Here is a 20,109-nt window from a genome sequence, read left to right on the forward strand (position 1 = left end):
GTGTGTTGTAGAATGAGAGCAATTTAATTTACCTTGTATATTCTTGCAGGTGATGCTTCTTGGTGTGAAAGGCTTGGAGAGAGGTTTGAGAATGCATTAAGAGTCACGTTCACGTCATGGGGTGCTTTCTGTGTCCGGAATCCCAGGCCTGTTATTGTCTTCTCCCTGGTTATTATTGCCATGTGTTCCTCAGGCCTGATGTTTGTGAAAGTAACTACAAACCCTATAGATCTCTGGTCATCACCAAACAGTCAAGTTCGTAAAGAGAAGGAGTACTTTGACACTCACTTTGGACCTTTCTTCCGTACCGAACAACTTATTATTCAAGCTCCAAATACCAAGCCAGATATCTACTCACCGTTTCCATCAGGAGCAGATGTTCCCTTTGGGCCACCACTTACCAAAGGGATCTTACATCAGGTAATAAAGAATTCGGCGTTCTGAGTGTGCAGTAGGTGTGCATGTAAGGCCTGGGTAGCTGAGTGCAGGTTTTTCTTGTCTCTGAGGCATTATTAACAATGCCTGATAAATAAAGAGAGCAAACTAATCCCACAGTGGCTGAAGTCCTTCCATCAAACCCTCTACTATTTCAGGTTAGATGCTTGCCAAAAAAGCAGAATCTGCTCTGGTATTTACCATCATTGTTGTGGCTCTTGAGGCATGCTGTTCTATTGGAGTGATAGGATCCTATACACACTTTAATTTAGGATAGCTCCAGGAAATCACAAAACACATTATCTAGCATTTGCAGTGGCAGCGTGCTAATGTATAATAGAGAATTCAATACAGTGGGACCTATAAGACTTGCATGGAGGTGGGTGGGATCACCAGTTTGGTGTAGTGGTTAGGAGTGCAGACTTCTAATGTGGCATGCCGGGTTCGATTCTGCACTCCCCCACATGCAGCCAGCTGGGTGACCTTGGGCTCATCACAGTACTGATAAAGCTGTTCTAACCGAGCAGTGATATCAGCGCTCTCTCAGCCTCACCCACCACACAGGGTGTCTGTTGTGGGGAGAGGAAAAGGAAGGTGATTGTAAGCCACTTTGAGCCTCCTTCAGGCAGAGAAAAGTGGCATATAAGAACAGACTCTTCTTCTTCTAGATTGTTTATTCTGTGTTCTCCCTATTTCCCTCTGTGATTTCTCTTGTCTCCCACTAGGTTTTTCCCTCTGGCAGTTTCCCTCCCTTTTTCTGCAACCCACATATTTGAGAGCCAGTTTGGAGTAGTGGTTAAGAGTGGTAGTCTCTAATCTAGAGAACCAAGTTTGATCCCCTATTCTTCCACATACAGCTGGTTACAGTTCTCTTAGAACTCTCTAAGCCTCACCTACCTCACAGGTTGTGTGGAGAGGAAGGGTAGGTGACTGTAAGCCACTCTGAGAGTCCTTTGGGTAGAAAAAAAAATTAGGGTGCCAAAAAAATCTTATTAGTATTTCTATATACCTGCCCCTTGCTTCTTCCTTCCCTTACTGGGTTCACCCACAGTGGCTTTTCCAGTCACTGCCACACAGTCCTGTCTGGTTGCTCACAGCACACTTGCTCGTTCACTTGCCTGACTCACTCAGTAATGACTCTTGTCACTATCCCTGCCACCTCTTCCCTAGAACCATAGAGTTGGAAGGGACCTCCTGGGTCATCTAGTCCAACCCCCTGCACTATGCAGGACACTCACAACCCTATCGCTCATCCACTGTAACCTGCCACCCCCTTGAATGTTCACAGAATCAGCCTCTTCGTCAGATGGCTCTCTAGCCTCTGTTTAAAAATCTCCAAAGATGTGGAACATACCACCTCCCGAGGAAGCCTGTTCCATTGAGAAACCGCTCTGTCAGGAACTTCTTCCGGATGTCTAGACGGAATGTCTTTTGAATTAATTTCATCCCATTGGTTCTGGTCTGTCCCTCTGGGGCAAGAGAGAACAACTCTGCTCCATCCTCTACATGGCAGCCTTTTAAATACTTGAAAATGGTTATCAGATCCCCTCTCAGTCGTCTCCTCTTCATGCTAAACAGACCAAGCTCCCCCAACCTTTCTTCATACGTCTTGATATCCAAAATCCTCACCATCTTTGTTGCCCTCCTCTGGACACGCTCCAGTTTGTCTACATCCCTCTTCAAGTGAGGCCAAACCAGAGCTGAGTAAAGCAGTACCATCATTTCCCGTAATCTGAAGATGATACTCCATTTGATACAGCCCAAAATCCCATTTGCTTTTTTAGCCACTGAGTCACACTGCTGACTCATGTTCAATGTATGGTCTACTAAGACTCATAGATCCGTTTCACACATACTAGTGCCAAGACAAGTCTCTCCCATCCTATATTGGTGTATATGGATTTTCCTACCTAAATGCAGAACTTTACATTTGTCCCTATTGAATTTCATTGTATTCAGTTTAGCCCAGTTCTGAAGCTTATCATGATCATCCTGTATTCTGATTCTATCTTCTGTTGTGTTTGCTACCCCTCCCAGTTTAGTGGTCTATAAATTTAATATGTACTCCCTCTAATCCCTTCTCTACATCACCTCTAGTTTTGTAGTTCTCTGCTCCTTATGCGCCCAGCAGTGGCACCTTGTAGCTGCTTCTGCTGTCTTTGGTTTATGGGGTTTCTAAGCAGCCCTCACAATGGCATCTGAGATCGTGTGGCCTGGGTTCCCCCCTTCCCCCCCAGCATTGGATTTTTGTGCAAAACTGGGGACTGTCTCAAGTTTGTATAAAACATTTTACTACTGGATATCTAATCCCAGTGTGTGGGATTTTTGATCATGGGCTGGGTTCAGCTTCGATAGATCATAGTGAACTGTTTGCATCTAATACAGACAGTTAAATATTGGCTTATTAAGTTTTATATTTACTTGATGGCACAGCATTCCTTCCTATCCTTTTGACTTTGTTCTTATTAACGTTGTGAAGCCTGTGTTATCACCAAGATGTGCTTTTTGTCAAAATACTGTGTAAAAGATTGTTTAGTGCATGAACATAGGTGAAATTGGTTTGTATTTCTCTACTGAAGTGCCATTTCAGTTTTTTGCTTCTCATATTTTCAGGTGCTAGATTTGCAGGATGCTATTGAGACGATAACTGCATATTATAACAATGAGACTGTAATGCTGAAGGACATTTGCCTGGCACCTCTTTCCCCCTACAACAACAACTGTACCATCCTGAGTGTACTCAACTATTTCCAGAACAGTCATTCTGTCCTTGATCATTTAGATGGTGAATTCTCTTTTGTCTACGCGGATTACCACACTCACTTCCTGTCCTGTGTCCGGTAAGTAGAGGGGACCTGTATCCCCTTCTTAGATTAGGCTGGGTTTAAAAACTGCCTTTCTATGTTATCTTCATAGGCTGATGTTCACTTTATTTTTGTCATTTGATGTCTATCCAGGAATAGCTGACTTGACTCTTGGTTTACTGGCATTTCAGTGTATTAAAACTGAACTCATAAAGAGAATTTCTGTGTTTAGAAAGGGTTTTTGGGGAGCTTTTAAACTTTACTACTAAATTCACTTGCTTGGGAGGAAGACTTCTGTTCGTTTCAATGGAAATTTTTAGGCAGGTTAATTTAGGATTGAGGTGTTAAGCAATAAACAAGGCACAAAGTCAAGTCAAATGAATAGTATGTTCTGAAATATTAATGAACAAAGAGTTCTGAAAGCCTTAACAAAATGATAGAATAACTTTTATGTGCCAACTCCAAGAACCAATTTCTGGGTTAATATGTTATTATACAGCATGCTATCAGTGCAATCTTGTGTTGGATATAAAATCTGGTTTCAGGTAACAATTTCATATGTAATGAGCATTCTACTTTTTTCTGTACTGCGTTGCCACTTGGATCATTTTCAGCATTTTTAATGAATATTACAGGTCTCCAGCAGCAATAGATGATTTTACCTTGCTTCATGACCCATGCTTGGGAACATTCGGTGGACCTGTGTTTCCCTGGCTGGTGTTGGGTGGATATGATGGTAAGCATCATGGGCTGAAATGACTTTGGGAATCCTGATCATTCTTTTTGAGGGGGAACTAAATGTAAGTGAATTCAAGGCTTGCAAAGTCATTTTCTGTATCTGATGAGTACAACACAGCTGTTTCAGCATTCCGGATCAGTAGGAGGACCTGCCTAGCATATTGTCTTACTGTGTGGGAAAACTTCACATGGTGAGCAGGAAGGAGAAACTTGGGATGAGCAGGGTTGCAATCAGTTTTTTCTAATAGGCCACACCCTCCTCCATGGTGAGTGATCTTGCTAATATCCTATATGGGACTGCACAGAAGCCACAAAGATGAAAACAGGGTTGCACTTATCTGTAACTCTTGTTCATTGAGTGGCCTTCTGTGCAGACACACTTCCCTCCCTCCTTCCCCACTGTTGGCATCCACTCTTTTGATTGCTACTTATTTTGTTCCGGCAATACAGGGGGAGAACTGAGGGGAGAGTGCTGAATCCTCCCACATCACATGACATTGATGTGGGAAAGTCAACCTATATGATAGGGAGCACTCTTGGGATCTAGAATTATCTATTTGAAAGCTTTCTAGCTCCTTTCTGAGTATTCTGTTGTAATGTATACAATAAACACATCACAAGAGCTTATGCCTGAAATGTTGAAAAATTACTGTTACAATTGCTCTGCGTGACACTACCATTTTTTGGTTTGTTTTGCTTATTGTGGAAGGCATTTTGTGGCTGTGCCTGCCACCCTGTGTCAAAATTCCAAAGGCTGAAAAATGTGTGAACTCCTGCCTGGGTTCTTAAGGAACAGTGAAGCCTAGTCTTTGGGGAGGCAATGTTAAAAGGCAAATAATGGCATTTTGTTCACCAAGGCCTAGATCACTTGGATTTATATCCATTTAAATACATTTAGGTTGGTGCTCAGCTTTGTTCACCAAGGCCTTAGATCACTTGGATTTATATCCATTTAAATACATTTAGGTTGGTGCTCAGCTTTGTTCACCAAGGCCTAGATCACTTGGATTTATATCATTTAAATACATTTAGGTTGGTGCTCAGCTTTGTTCACCAAGGCCTAGATCACTTGGATTTATATCTATTTAAATACATTTAGGTTGGTGCTCAGCTTTGTTCACCAAGGCCTAGATCACTTGGATTTATATCTATTTAAATACATTTAGGTTGGTGCTCAGCTTTGTTCACCAAGGCCTAGATCACTTGGATTTATATCATTTAAATACATTTAGGTTGGTGCTCAGCTTTGTTCACCAAGGCCTAGATCACTTGGATTTATATCTATTTAAATACATTTAGGTTGGTGCTTAGCTTTGTTCACCAAGGCCTAGATCACTTGGATTTATATCCATTTAAATACATTTAGGTTGGTGCTCGGCTTTCTCTTTTGGTAGTAGTTGATGAGTAGCAGTCAGTGAAACAGCATACAACAAAGATGGAAGAAGCTTTAAAATAATGCTGCAGGGGGGATTTTAACATCCTTATAATATGTTTTAAACGCATACTGAGAAGCACCTTTCTGTGCCATCCCTTCAAAATTTACTTTTATGTTTGTCTTTCTACTTTCTATGGATAGGTGACAACTACAATAATGCCACAGCCCTTGTGATTACATTTCCTGTTAAGAATTTTTACAATGACACAGGCAAACTAATGAAAGCTCTGGCTTGGGAAAAGGAGTAAGTGTTTCTAATAAAGCTAACTTGAAATATACTCAGTATTGCTGAATAGTTTTCCTGCACAAGATGATAATCAGCTAGTAATGAATTCTGCTTTGGTGTGTGGGTTTCAGAAATAAAAATTGTGCAGTGATTGCATCTTTGTTGCACAAGGGAGTCTTTTCATGCAATTTAGAAACTACTGAGTTAGAAAAATTAATCTGACATAAGTTTCCTGTGTTTCCAGTTTGTGAGCTGTTCTTACGCACCTCTGTGCAAATATGTCAGGTTTAGATTACTACCAGATAATTTAGTCACTTTTTAAAGTGTGAATCATGTCTACAGGTTAATATCAGGTATCCAGAAAAAAAAAGATCAATTTTGTGAAAAAGTAGTCCCTTGGTTCCCAGCCAGGATGTATCTCCATGAAGAACGCAGCACATTGTACGAGTGTGAAAGCAGTGTGCATTATTTTGGCCTGTGTGAGTAGATTTGGGAAAGCTTTGGCTTTTAAAAAAAGTTCTGACTTTTTATTTCAGGTTCCTCAATTTTGTGAAAACCTACAACAATCCAAATTTGACCATTTCCTTCTCTGCTGAACGTAGCATTGAAGATGAAATAAACCGGGAAAGCAACGGGGATGTCAACACTGTTCTAATTAGCTATCTCGTCATGTTTGTGTACATCTCCATAGCTCTGGGACACATCAAGAGTGCTAGAAGATTCTTGGTATGCATCTTTACATTTGTTGTGGAATTGCCCTTAGTAGTTGAGACTTTTCTGAAGATGTCTCATCAGAATAATCAATATGTTTTCTCAGATCTGTATACGTGGATTAGTCATGAAGACATGAATCAGGGTGCACTTGTAATCCCTGATATTAAGAAGGGGTGTGCAAGGAAAAATATTGTTCTTTTCAGATTCAGGTATATTGGACCTTAAAAATATCAGTATTTCCTGATATTCTCAAATCTTAGTGCCAGTATGTTATTCAGATTTGGTAATATTCAAGAATCCCAAATCGTTTCAGGTGCATTATACCTCATGGGGATGGCAATGGCAAAAGCACACTGGGGGTATATTCAGTAGTCTGGGTGGGGGGGGGTTGAGGTTTAGACAACAAATTTGCAGCATAGCTGCTGGAGCCTCTACTGAAAAGGACCCCCAAATTTCAAAAAGATTGGACCAGAGGGTCCAATTCTATGGGCACCCAAAGAAGGTGCCCCATCCTCCATTGTTTCCAACCATGGGAAAATAGCAAGGCAATACAAGCCTAGCAGACTGGACCAGACAGATAATCCCGGTAGAAAGTGAAGTGTATGTATGTGTGGAGAGCATTTTTGCAAGGCCAGCAGCATTACCAATGTGATGTGCCCAAGTAGAACTGGTGCCACTGTGGCAGTGCCAAAACTCAACAGGACTTTGGAGGAACCAGGGTAGGGGCATCCAGCCTCTCCTCTAGCTCCTCTGGAAGCCTCTGTCTCCCCAGGATGAGATCCAGAGCTGAAACACTCGTCTCCAAAGCTCACCTCAAAAGACAGCTCAGGCAGCTCCTCTTCCTGCTGCTGATCCTCAGCAAAAAACAGCTGGAAGGGAGCTACCTGAGCAGTAGGCCCCTACCCAGTGACAGCAGCTGTGGGCATCTGTGCATGGGGTATCTCAACAGCAGTCTCAATTAAGAGGGCCCTCTGTGGCCTCTTCACTGCACCAATCTTCATTGTAGCCAGAGGATGGATTGATGGAAGGCAGCTATGGAGTAGTCCTCTGCACAGGTGTGTGTGTGGGAAGCTCCAGGCCTCCCCCTCTTCTCAACCCCTCTACCTTCTCCTTAGCCTTGTCTCTATGGCCCGTTGCATTCCCTTCCTGCCACTTATTGTTACCCTCGGCCAAACTCTTTCCAAGTAGTACTTGGGTGGGGAAGGCATTATGCACCTAACTATCTCCCCCGCAAACTGAACCTAACAGGTTCTGACAACTTTTTATGAACCCTCTGACCTCAAAACTAGGTTATTGTCTTTCAAAGCAGCCTATCCTACCTATGCTTTAGGTTTTGCTTTCATTTTTTTTCTTTTGGGGTTGAAGGAACAAAAACCTAACCAAAGAAAGGCCAGAGGCCCTTGGTCTGGTCACCCCCCCCCCCCCAAGAACAGCTAACAGGAAATTTTTTAAAAAGGGTTGTTCAGTCAAACCAGTTCCTATCTTCATTTTTCTCTAGGCAGGATCTGATTGGTAGTCCACAGCTTCAACTTTCACTAATTTACCTAACCCACTGGGTCCCAGTAAGAGTTTGAGCTGTGGCTCTTTGCAGTTCTATCATTCCCTAATGTTGTCGTTATCATATTAAGGTTATTGTTGTTTTAATGTTTGGCTGTTATCACATGTTGTTACCATATGTTATCTGTATCTTTTTCCTGTTCCCTGTAAACCGCCCTGAGCCTTCAAGAAATATAATAGAAATATAATAAATATAAATAAAGCCATTGTATTCTCTCCAAACCATTCTCAGCAGTGGAGCCTAGCTCAGCCAGACCCTTGCTTTTATGCACTCTGTCCACACTCAGAATTACAAAAAAGAATAAAACTTCTGTGATTGGCTAAACAGCAGTGTTCCCTCTTTAAAATTTAAACCTCTCCACCAACAGGAATTCAGTAAACCAAATATATACCCAAATAAAAGACAAATGGTTTCAGCTTTATCGGTATCAATTATACTGGTAGCCTTAAAGATTCTCTAATCTGTATTCAGCTTAAATATTACCTAGAAAATATTGCAAGTCTGGCAATTTTTTAGCTCTGATAAACCAGATGCACACCCTTTGTGTTAAGCCTGTAAAAAGTAATCTTTAAGTACAATTAATAGTGTGATTTGCTTTGTCTTCTGTTAGGTGGATTCAAAAATTTCCTTGGGCATTGCAGGTGTTATCATTGTACTGAGTTCAGTTGCATGTTCTCTGGGAATCTTCAGCTACTTCGGAGTCCCACTAACACTGATTGTGATTGAAGTCATTCCGTTTTTGGTGCTGGCTGTTGGAGTAGACAACATATTCATTATTGTTCAGACTTTTCAGGTAATTCTGTTATTTTCAGAATCTATACTGAATTCAAATATAAATTTATTATTGAATAACCTTAATGTTATTAAGTGTTCAGTTTAGTTCTGTTTTATTTCACTGATTTGTGCTTGCAACCTGATAGATCAAACTCTTGAGCCTATTATGGTTGTTCTATTTATTTGGAGAACCTTGCTTGGACCAGTTGGGTGCCAAAAAGGCAGCATTATTGTAAAATCATCCTGTTGAAGCAAATTTTATGAGTTGCTGGGTACCGCCTATTTATTTGCTATCTACTTGCTATGTTTTGCTAAAAATAAATATTGCACTTTGCTTTCCAGTGGGGACTCAAAGAAATTTACATCACCCAACCCTCCTCCATATTATCCTTTTAACAACTCAGTGAGTAGATAGTTTAGGAGACATGATTGCTCTCTTTAAGTATTTGAAAGATTGTCACTTGGAGGAGGGAAGGGAGTGGTTCCTGTTGATAACAGAGAACAGGACCTGCAATAATGGGTTTAAACTATGTGTAGAATAGTACTGGCTAGATATCCGGGGGGGGGGGGGAGTAGTTCAGTGTTGGAATAGGCTGCCTATGGAGGTGGCGAACTCCCCCTCACCATCAGTCTTCAAGCAGCAGCTGAACAGATACTTATGGATGCTTTGGGCTGATCCTGCATTGAGCAGGGGGTTGGACTAGATGGTCTGTACGGCCCCTTCCAACTCGATGATGCTATGATTTTAGGTTGAAGGAATGTGACTGGTCCCAAGGACACACAGAGTGGAGCAGAGAGATGGTTGTCATTACAGAGTAGGCTTTTCACGTGGGACTTCCAGATCTTACTCTAGCACTCTAACCATTACCCAGGCTTTCTCAACCAGGGTTTTGTGAAGCCCTGTGGTTTCTTGACAACCCTGGGTTTCCTGAATAGGTGGGAGTTAACTAATTTTTAAGATTACATTTTAAATTTGCTAAACACTGATCAGGTGATAAATATATGGTCACGCTGACTGCCCCCCCTCCAAAAATGGTCAGTGATGGGCCTGGAGGGGGTGGGAAGGGGAAGGGGCCCTGGGTGGGCATGTACACAGCTATGCTTCCCAACCATATTCTGCATGGTCATGACAATTCAGGGGTATCTCAAAGCCTGTTTCAGGGGGCTCTTAACAGTAAAAAAGTTGAGAAGGGATGCATTATGCCATACGCACTGGTGAGTCTCTGGTTTTAAGACTTGCATTTAATCGTATCTTGGAAAAGCAGCCAGTGCCTCAGTGAGAAGAATGGTAATGAGGCATCCCTTGGAAATAATAATATCTGGAAAATTGTGGTATGTTTACAATGGCTGCAAAGACCATTTCATGATTCATTCTATCACAGCATTGCTAATCATTCCACATGATGTTAATTCACAAAAATGAAAAGATAAGAAGATGGTGAGTCACAGTAAACGCACAGTCTGAATGTGCTTGGGGGGGGGGGGAACTTAGCACTTTCTTCTCATTTAACGAAATTTTTCTGCCAAGTTAACTGAAGACATAGATACCTATTTAGAAACATGTTCTTTTATTCACATTCATGTCATTATTATTGTTAATGATAGTAATAATAATGTTGAAAAGAAAAAAGTCTGTTCTTGAATATTGTGATCTATTACATATAACCTAAGTTAAGAACTAAGACAAGAGATGAAGCAAATGACTAAATTAAGGATTTAGAAATATATGTTTTCCAGAACCTCTGCTAATGGTGCCAGTTCTAGGAATTAAAAGAGCTGCCATTGGCTCCAGCAAAACTGAAAGGGCCTAGCTATCTCTATCTCCTTGTAATACATGATGAGGGTTATCATGCAGGCATGGGATATTTCTGTAGGACTGAACAGAGTTGTCTGTAATCACAAATGGGTGACTTAGCGTCTCTTCGCAATTTTCTCAACTAACAGAAAGGGAGAAAGTTCTACGTCTATTACTTGTTCTAATAATTGTCCAAATCAAGAAAAGATGTAAGGCTCACAGATTCCTAGCTGTTGGTAGCCTTAACTGCATTTGAAGTTCTCTTAAATTAAGGTTTGCATGATGTATATGAGAAGGTGTACAGATAAATTCCCAATAAATAAATAAATTGAAATTTCAGAGAGACGAACGACTTCAAGGTGAAACCCTAGATAAGCAGATAGGACGAATCCTTGGCGATGTGGCTCCTAGCATGTTCCTTTCGTCATTTTCAGAGACAGTGGCCTTTTTCTTGGGTAAGAATGTCTAGTCTCCTGTGTTTTAGTTTATTCCCACCCTTGTATTCCCTCTTTCTGTACTCTCTCCCTCTCCCTGGCAGCCCCCTCATCTTTCCCCTTTTCCTACTTCCTTTTCTCTCTCCCATGCATCGATGTATCATTATCTGTTCCCTAATCCTTAAAGCTCTTGAAGTCTCTCCTCTTTTTCTGTCTCTTCCTCCCAGCAACCTTCCCTTTTCAGCCTCTCTCTCTCACCTTGGGACTGACAGTAACTGAGGCATGCAAGTCTCGGAAATATTTTTGGAGTTGCCCAGCAACTCCACAAAATGGAGACCAAGATCACACAACCTAAGCTTGTGAGATCTCGGTTTGCATTCATTTGTTAAAACTATAGGTGTTTGGGGAGAAATGACTATCTCATGTGGTGAGCTAAGAGATCTTCAGCTTTTTGTAAAACGATAGCATCAACCAGCTGCAATATTATCTTACCTGAGAAGAGAATATCTTGAAAACACTTTTTCTGTTAAGCAAGCAGCTTGCAGCATTAAGACATTCTTTTGGTATTCCCTTATTAAAAGGGAAGTCTTTTTTAATACAAGATTTTAAGCACAAATTGTTTTATATCTGTTTCTCTACAGTGCAATGATCCTATACATTTCTATTTCGCCTTTTAGGGACTTTGTCTACTATGCCTGCTGTTCGTACTTTCTCACTCTTTGCTGCAGTGGCTGTATTCATCGATTTCCTCCTGCAGGTTACCTGCTTTGTTAGTCTCTTAGGGCTTGATATTAAGCGTCAAGAGGTGAGTCCACTGTCATATAATTCATTCTTACCATTTCTGCACTGGAGGCTTCGCACTGGGCTGCAGGCTGGAGTTTGAGCCGGAGCAGGTTGCCCCGCCTCTTCCTGCTCTCCCACGGGGGAGCATTTGGCCTGGCGCACCTCGTCCGCCCCGGATTTGTGTTCCCAAATGGGATCCAGGGCAGCGAAGTTCCAGTGTGGAAATGGTCAGATCTATGTACGTAGTTTCTGCTTAGAGCAGCCAGTTCACTCTTGCACTGTTGGGGTTTTATTTTCCAGAAAAATCAGTTGGATATTTTATGCTGCATCAAAGGTGATGAAGAACTTGGCAGCATGCAGCATTCTGAAAGTGTCTTGTTTCAGTTCTTCAAAAACATATATTCTCCATTTCTTCTTAAGGATTGGATGAGACCCATTGTGGTATGCAAATCTTCATGTCTGGTTCTGTTTAACTAGAAATATTTTTACTAATAAGTCTCAACCTAAAAAAAAACTGTATATATGTTGCTTTAATGCTTTAAATAAAATTGGGCATATAAACTGATCTGTAGTTGATCTTAAACAAGTTCCCTTCCTTCCCTGAAAAGTTTTTCAAAATGGTTAAGTATCCTGAATGACTGAATAATGTTCAGTAAACTCTTTGCTGTACTTGAACATTCATATGGAAGTTCTAATTGTTGCTTCTACCACACATCTAATTCTGCTTGACATAACCGGGCATTAAAATCCAAAGTATTGGAAGATATGAGGGCTGAAATATTAAGTTGATGTATCTTCCTTGATGGGTATACATTTCTTTTTTTGTGCATCAGCTTTTTCCATTTATCTTTCAGGTATCTATATTTGTGGGTGTTCTGTCGTTCAGTATAGCAGTTGTAAACAAAGTGGAGATTGGCCTGGACAAGAAATTATCTATGCCAGATGTAAGTGGCTCTTTATGTCTGTCATGCCAATTTTCAAGGGAAGTTATTGCAACAGCAAATTTACTGAAACCTGTAATCACAAACGTAAACTAATGTCATTATATAGCTAATAGAAATATAAATAGCACAGGGGCTAAAATATTGTAGAACTAACCCAGGTCTTTCTTTCTCTTTTGTATAAGGACTCCTACATGCTGGATTACTTCAACTCCCTTAGCGAATACTTACATGCAGGACCTCCGGTATATTTTGTGCTAGAAGAAGGCCACAACTATACTACTCTAGATGGACAGAATATGGTGTGTGGTGGAATGGGATGCAACAATAATTCCCTGGTGCAGCAAGTATTTGATGCAGCTCAGATGAGTAGCTAGTAAGTGTTCCATTTCCCCATAAAATGTCCACAGAAATAACTGCTATATAAATAGCATACTCCTGTAGATGTGTGACTTGTAGGCCTGCTGATGAAACACTTCTGCAGCACAGTTTCTGTTCAGTTTTAATGGAGCGTAAATGAGATCCGCTGGTATGTTTTTTTTTCCTTTGAAGAAAGTCAAGCGTCTGCATCTTTGCTAACTTGGGCCTGGTAACTGCTGAAAAGAAGTGATAGCAACAGACTTGCCAAAGGCCACTTCAGACATCCCACTCTTCCTCCCTTGTTTTTAAGATTTATATGCGGTTGCTGTTGCTTTTTTCTGCAGGGGAGGGGGGGGTCACAGCTTCTGGTGCATTCAGGTATTGGGCTTGGTTCCATTGGGGCAGAGGGCCTGTGTGCCTAGCTCCCTAGTTGAGGATCCCCTTCAGGAGATTTGGGGATCCAGGCCTTGCAGTGGTGTGCACAGCTTGGAAACAGTTGCAAGCTCCATTCCCAGGTTTCAAAGGTTCTGCACTGAGGCTTGTGCCTCATGGGGAGCCTCAGGCTTTCCACTCCTGGTTCTCCAGCAAGCGGTTTGGGGATGGGCTCCATTGACTGCTAGGCGGGACACCCAATGTCTGAATCCATGCTCTAGATCGTGCCAGTGCTCCTGTGTTCTACAATTAAGAAAGCTGTGGCTTGTTTTATTGCACATGTCTTCTATGCATGATTATGTTCTGTATTCCATTTCCTTTTTACTTCCCGGCACCCTTGCCTGCCCTGAGAATCGCAAACCAGATTATGTATATTGTCTCACTTTTTCTGCAGAAATATCTGCTTAAGGTAAACACATAACAACTTTTAACATGAAAATATCACAATAAAGCATTTCTGTGGCATAGTACAATATAGTACATTATACACTGTACATTATATACAGTACACAAACTATTTACAGTCAAATTAAGGACAGGACATTCTGTGAATTTCACCATAAATTTAAGAAGTAATTCTATCCTTCACTCTACTTTGTACTGTACATTTCTCACCATTTAACTAAAAGCGGACTAACTAGTGTTCGGCTAAAGATGTCTCCTGTTTCCATTTTGTAGCACAACAATTGGCTATGCTCCTTCCTCTTGGATTGACGACTACTTTGACTGGGTTAAACCACAGTCTTCTTGCTGCAGAGTCTATAACACCACAGAACAATTCTGCAATGCTTCAGGTACTGTTGACTTCTTTTTTCTGCACTCCCAAAATGGTTTTCTTGTACAAGGTTCACACATTCTAATCCTAAGGGTTCTGTTTTGAGCACCCATACTATGAATTAAATGTTGACCTGATGTGAACTGAAGGTAGTGCAGAGGCAGGTCTACAAATCAAACAGAGGCAGGTCTACAAATTAAAACAGTTCCTGGGTGCGGTTCCCTGCACTAGTCATCAGGCCTATTCGGGTATTAAAACAAGGTGTTTCTGGATGTGATAGCATTTGCAAGAACTAAAACAGAAGCTGCTTCTTATAGGCGGCTGGCCACATGAAACTGCTCTATTGAGCTTAATTTCAAGTGTCCAGTCTACTGCGTTCACATGGAAGCGAGATCAGCCTCAACCATAAACCTGGCTGTGTCTTGCAGGCGCTGCAGAACTGAGTAAATTCTATCAGGACTCTCTACGCTATCAGGACTCCTTGGGGCCAGGACCTCCAGCTGATTGGCGGTGACTGATCGTAACTTTCTGAGGGATGTATTAGGCATTCCCTCAGATGCACTTTAAAACAGATTTTGAACAAGATTATTTAAGAACAGACTTCATTTATGAACCTTCCCAACCACTACAGTCACCTTCCAGGGCCCTTTTTTGGTTGCCCCTGCCTTCTGCGATTAGGCTAGTAGCAATCTAGAAAAGGGCCTTCTTGGTTGTGGCATCAGGACTCTGGAACTCTCTCCCTAGAAACCCTCACTTGTTCCCTTCAGTGGCAGTCTTTTTTGTATGGGGCTCCCTCAGAGACCCCTCTTTGCTGCCTTGTTTTTAATGTGTTTTGCTGTACATATATTTTATTGTAAGTGATATGTTTGATTAAGTTTAATGGTCTTTAAAATATGTTTTTATTATGCATGTTTTTAATCTGTTAGCCACTTTGATCTGTATAATTTTTGTAGATAAATATTTTTTTTCTTTCCCAACCCAAGAGGGAGGCTGTCCCATATGCTTAACCTTTATAGGCAACTTCATAGAATCATAAAATTGGAATGGATCTTCTGGGTCATCTAGTCCAACCCCCTACAATATGCAGGACACTCACAACCCTATCACTCATCCACTGTAACTTGCCACCCTCTTGAACTTTCACATAATCAAGACCATTTCCCAAGGCCCCTGTCTATATTGAGTTCATGGGGATAACATTAGGGGCACCAGACCTAAGCGAAAGAGCCTCTTGTGGCGCAGAGTGGTAAGGCAGCAGACATGCAGTCTGAAAGCTCTGCCCATGAGGCTGGGAGTTCAATCCCAGAAGCCGGCTCAAAGTTGACTCAGCCTTTCATCCTTCCAAGGTCGGTAAAATGAGTACCCAGCTTGCTGGGGGGTAAACGGTAATGACTGGGGAATGCACTGGCAAACCACCCCGTATTGAGTCTGCCATGAAAATGCTAGAGGGCGTCACCCCAAGGGTCAGACATGACCCGGTGCTTGTACAGGGGACACCTTTACCTTTACCTAAATGAAATACTTCAATTCTGATGGATCCTTTCTGTGTAATTAGGATGTTTTAGCTGTCCTGAAGAAATGTGGTTTCAGAAAAGGAACCCAGGAACCTTTTTTCATTTTTAAAAACAGCTTCCTGTGCACATGTGGACAGTCTAGAGCTAGAACACAAATAGTTTCAATAGGCAGTAGGAAGTGGCTGAGCATTGTGCCTAAAACTGTATAACTGTTTATAAAAAAAATGGGTGTGCAGCTAATTTTAATGTGTTCTTGCTGCCGAGTAGGTTCTGCAAGACATTACATGTATATTTCTCTGTACATGGTAGCCGACAGCCATTCCTGAATCTTTTCTACAATATTTATGCAGTTGTTAATCCTTCCTGTGTACGCTGCCGGCCACTAACTCCTGAAGGGAAGCAGAGGCCCCAGGGAGAAGACTTCATGAAATTTCTCCCGATGTTCCTGTCCGATAATCCTAATCCAAAATGTGGGAAAGGGTATGTATTGCTATGCTGGAGAAAGTAAATTACATGACATTTTCTTAAAATTAAACCTTGTTCAGGCATGTTGATGTCCTGACTTGTTTAGCCCCAGGCTAGCCTGATGTTCTCAGATGTTCTCAGCAGTGAAGTAAGGTTGACCCTGGCCAGGATTTGGGTGGGTTCCCTTCAGGGATGTGGAGGCAGACAATGGCACCCCCCTCCCCCAACCTGAGCATTTCTTGCCTTGAAAACTCCACAGGGGGGTCATAAGCCAGCTTGTGACTTGAGGGTTAAAAAAAAGTGTTCAGATAGATATTGCAGTCATAAAATTATCCATTTTTAGTCTTCAAATTATGTTGGGGTTTTGAAGCATTTAAAATGGATTTGTCCTCAGTATGGAAGAGAAACATGCAAGTTAGGAAAACTGCATGAACTTCAATATTCTCCATTTTTTTATTTATGAGGAACTTTTACTCTAATTGAAATTCTGAAGCAAATAAAACAAGACATAAAAATTAATGGTGCAAATGTGGCTCTGATGAAGTGCAGCTTGCTGTTCTTATATTAGAGCGGTCACATGGCCCCATTGTTGGAGCTGTAACCAACTGAGCACATTTGTAGTTATTGGGGTGTAGAGATAATTGGAAGGGGAAAGACGGCAGCGTTTGTATCCAGAGTCTCCTAAGAGAGAAAATGGAGTATCTGGTGTGACGAGAATCTTGCACTTTTCTATGTTAAGTATGCACTGTGCTTATCCTTTCTTCTTGGGGGCTCTATGAGAACACTTAATATCACATCTATTAAACACTACTTTCTTCCTCGATTGCTAAAATGCTATGTTCCCTTATATGTCTAGATCAGCATATAGTTACTCTACTTCAAAAGGAAGTCTGACCTTGGTGTACTCAGGATTTGATTTGTGTCAGCCTCTGGCAGTGTGCTAATAGGTACAGAGTTGTAGAGCTGGTGAATAGGGTCTGAGAGAATGAACTTTTGTTTTGGCATGTTTCTGATGTAGAACTCACCACTGGCAAAAAGTCATTAGGTAATCTTCAGCAGCTACTCAACTGTAGTCGTCTTGACTGTTGGCCTACCTGAAAGGACTGTTGTAAATGGTAATATGTAAAATGTGGTGTAAATCCTAAATATTTATTAGAGATATTTTGCTATTGTTTACTTTTTTTAGGGATTCAAACCTAGTTAGAAACTCGTAACGGCACTTTGTTGGACTGGCCCCCTTGGATGTTCCAACTACTCACCTTAAATTACTGTATTATTATTCTTCCCTTTACAGAGGGCATGCAGCATATAGCTCTGCAATTGACTTAATACACAACAACTCTGAAGTTGGAGCAACTTACTTCATGACTTTTCATACTGTGCTAAAAACCTCATCAGACTTCATTAATGCAATGAAGAAAGCACAGATGGTAGCAGCCAATATCACTAAAACAATGGGGATTCGAGGAAAGAGCTACCGTGTTTTCCCTTACAGGTACGTAGATGTCTTTGCAGAAAGGATGGTCTTTTCCACCACCATCAACCTTCTCTCTCTGAACACTGAGAAGGTGGTAGCTGTCGGGTTAGGGTGGCACACAAACGTTTTCAAATTCAGTTGGGCTGAGTGTTAAATTACTGCAAATGTTAAGTATTGGAAGAATCCAGAGTCTTCTTTAAAACCTTTTACTTGATATTTAACATTCAGGGTCTGGCTACTACAAGTTAGAGACTATGTTTTTAACTTCTTGCAGCTAAAGTACTCAAGATCAAAAGTGCTTAGATGGAGGGGAATGGCATGACATCACTTCCAGGGAAAACCTGGCAGTGATGTCCTGCGTTTTCAGTAACTGGCAGAAACTCTGACCACAATATTGGAAAACAGGAGCTGGGAGCAGGGAACAGAAGCTTGGCAGCTCTAATTCAATACTTAAATAGGGAATTCTGACCTTTCAAAAGAAAATGGATGTATTTTGCAAAGGCAGATCTTTTGAACTGTCCTAGCGCTCCCCCCCCCCTCCACTGCCAAGAAGCTGATACTGGAGGTTGGAGGCGCTGGGTAGTTGTGATGGACAGTAAATGGTTAATGCTGTAACTAAAACATACATCAAGCAAATCCCCTATTTGGGAAAATGGAGAGATGTAGGTTCTGAACTGCTTTCTCCATTAGTCTTAACCATGTTTCTTCTTCGTTTTCTTCAGTGTGTTCTACGTTTTTTATGAACAATACCTGACCATTGTGGCAGATACCATTTTCAACCTTGGCATTTCGCTTGGAGCAATATTCCTAGTAACAATGGTGCTGCTTGGCTTTGAAGTGTGGGCTGCCATTGTTGTTTCCGTCACCATTGCTATGATACTAGTCAACATGTTTGGAGTCATGTGGCTTTGGGGAATCGGCTTGAACGCAGTTTCATTGGTCAACCTTGTCATGGTAAGTCCTTTCGTGGAATATCTGCTGTTTAGTTCCTTTGATATAAACTGGGTGTGTAATTCCTAAAAATATCCTTTGCTTTTCAACATTAAGTACATTGATATTTCATACCACAGAATTATTGCTGTCTGTAGTACAATAAAATGTCATGTTCTGGACTTCAGTTACATTAGAACTTGTAAATGAGTTGGTGTCTGCAGATTTCTCATTCTCAACACTGTTTTAGCTCAGGTTAAAAATGGTGTGTGTTTAATAGTAATAATAAATATATTACTACCTTAAAGCACAATCCAGTAAAACATTCTTAAATATATTTTAAGTACATTTCTTTAATGGAACATGCTCCTACATAAGGGTGCATAGGGGGGCTGCAGTGTGGTTTTCATTTTCTGTGGCTGATAAGAGCATTCTGCAGCAATATGTCTAGCTGGGGACTAGCTTGCCCTCCAGCCTCCTTTCTTGTATTGGCCTGAGATGAGCCTCAAGCTTAGCTTCACTTCTGGCTGCCCTCTCCTTACAAGCCAAAGAGGCCTGGCTGTTCTACCCTAGGCCACCCTTAGCTTTTTAATGGGTTGCCTGGAGGAAGGCCAGACCTGGATTTACAATAGACACCCCCCCCCCCAGGGGGATAGATAGCACAGTGGCAAAGGCTCCTCCACAGGGTGTCCTCTTGGCCCCAAAGTATTTGGTCCATGCAGGTTCTCACTCCTTCCTTGCTCCATGACTGACTATAACTGGCACGTCCCTTCAGGTGGAGTTGCCTTGGAGCATATTCCTCCATCACAGGCTACTGGGCTTTGTTTTTTTTCTGGTTGCCAGGGTGCTTGTGGAGCTTGTGAGCATGGGGCTAAGGCTGCCACTTCCAGAAGCAATAAACCATTGCTGTTTATCTTCCAGAGCTGTGGGATTGCTGTTGAGTTTTGTAGCCACGTGACAAGAGCATTCACCATCAGTACAAAACCTAGCAGAACAGAACGAGCTGAAGAAGCATTATCCCACATGGGCAGTTCTGTAAGTACTGCATTGTAATTTAAGCTCTCGTAGACGTGGCAGAGGACATACTTCATTGTCTCAATGAGTCTTCTCTCTCCGTGCAGCAGTCTTCCTCCTGTGTGCGCCTGAGTCCATGCATAAATGCAGACTTGACAGTGGAAAAACTAAATGTTTTACAAAATATTACGTCCTTACATATGTATAAAATGACAGTAGCAAGTTCTGTGCAAACTATGGCTAACCTGTACCTCTTCTGTCACTCCTCTAGTACATGAATCATGTTGTACAGAATCAAACATTTATTTTAACTCTTGGCAGGTTTTCAGTGGTATTACACTCACAAAATTTGGAGGAATAGTAGTGCTTGCCTTTTCAAAATCCCAAATCTTCCAGATTTTCTACTTCAGGATGTATCTAGCCATGGTCCTCCTTGGAGCAACCCACGGATTAATATTTCTTCCCGTCCTCCTTAGTTACATTGGTAAGGACTCTTTTTCGCTGT

At 41.5% G+C, this 20,109-nt stretch overlaps 1 protein-coding gene across 1 annotated transcript in view; it reads left to right on the plus strand.

Moving 5' to 3' along the window:
* Positions 1-20,109, plus strand: part of NPC1 (NPC intracellular cholesterol transporter 1) — a 44,929-nt gene that overhangs the window by 22,385 nt on the left and 2,435 nt on the right. Inside the window, exons 8-24 of the mRNA XM_077352598.1 lie at positions 50-420; positions 3,049-3,275; positions 3,875-3,975; positions 5,554-5,656; positions 6,175-6,364; positions 8,521-8,703; positions 10,820-10,934; positions 11,591-11,718; positions 11,997-12,137; positions 12,551-12,640; positions 12,823-13,013; positions 14,108-14,223; positions 16,069-16,198; positions 17,478-17,678; positions 18,383-18,614; positions 19,512-19,625; positions 19,926-20,088. Coding sequence (XP_077208713.1) covers positions 50-420; positions 3,049-3,275; positions 3,875-3,975; positions 5,554-5,656; positions 6,175-6,364; positions 8,521-8,703; positions 10,820-10,934; positions 11,591-11,718; positions 11,997-12,137; positions 12,551-12,640; positions 12,823-13,013; positions 14,108-14,223; positions 16,069-16,198; positions 17,478-17,678; positions 18,383-18,614; positions 19,512-19,625; positions 19,926-20,088 — 2,796 coding nt within the window. The remainder of the gene's footprint in view (positions 1-49; positions 421-3,048; positions 3,276-3,874; positions 3,976-5,553; positions 5,657-6,174; positions 6,365-8,520; positions 8,704-10,819; positions 10,935-11,590; positions 11,719-11,996; positions 12,138-12,550; positions 12,641-12,822; positions 13,014-14,107; positions 14,224-16,068; positions 16,199-17,477; positions 17,679-18,382; positions 18,615-19,511; positions 19,626-19,925; positions 20,089-20,109) is intronic.

The sequence above is a fragment of the Paroedura picta genome, chromosome 9 (assembly GCF_049243985.1).
Source record: "Paroedura picta isolate Pp20150507F chromosome 9, Ppicta_v3.0, whole genome shotgun sequence".
NCBI classification, from domain to species: domain Eukaryota; kingdom Metazoa; phylum Chordata; class Lepidosauria; order Squamata; family Gekkonidae; genus Paroedura; species Paroedura picta.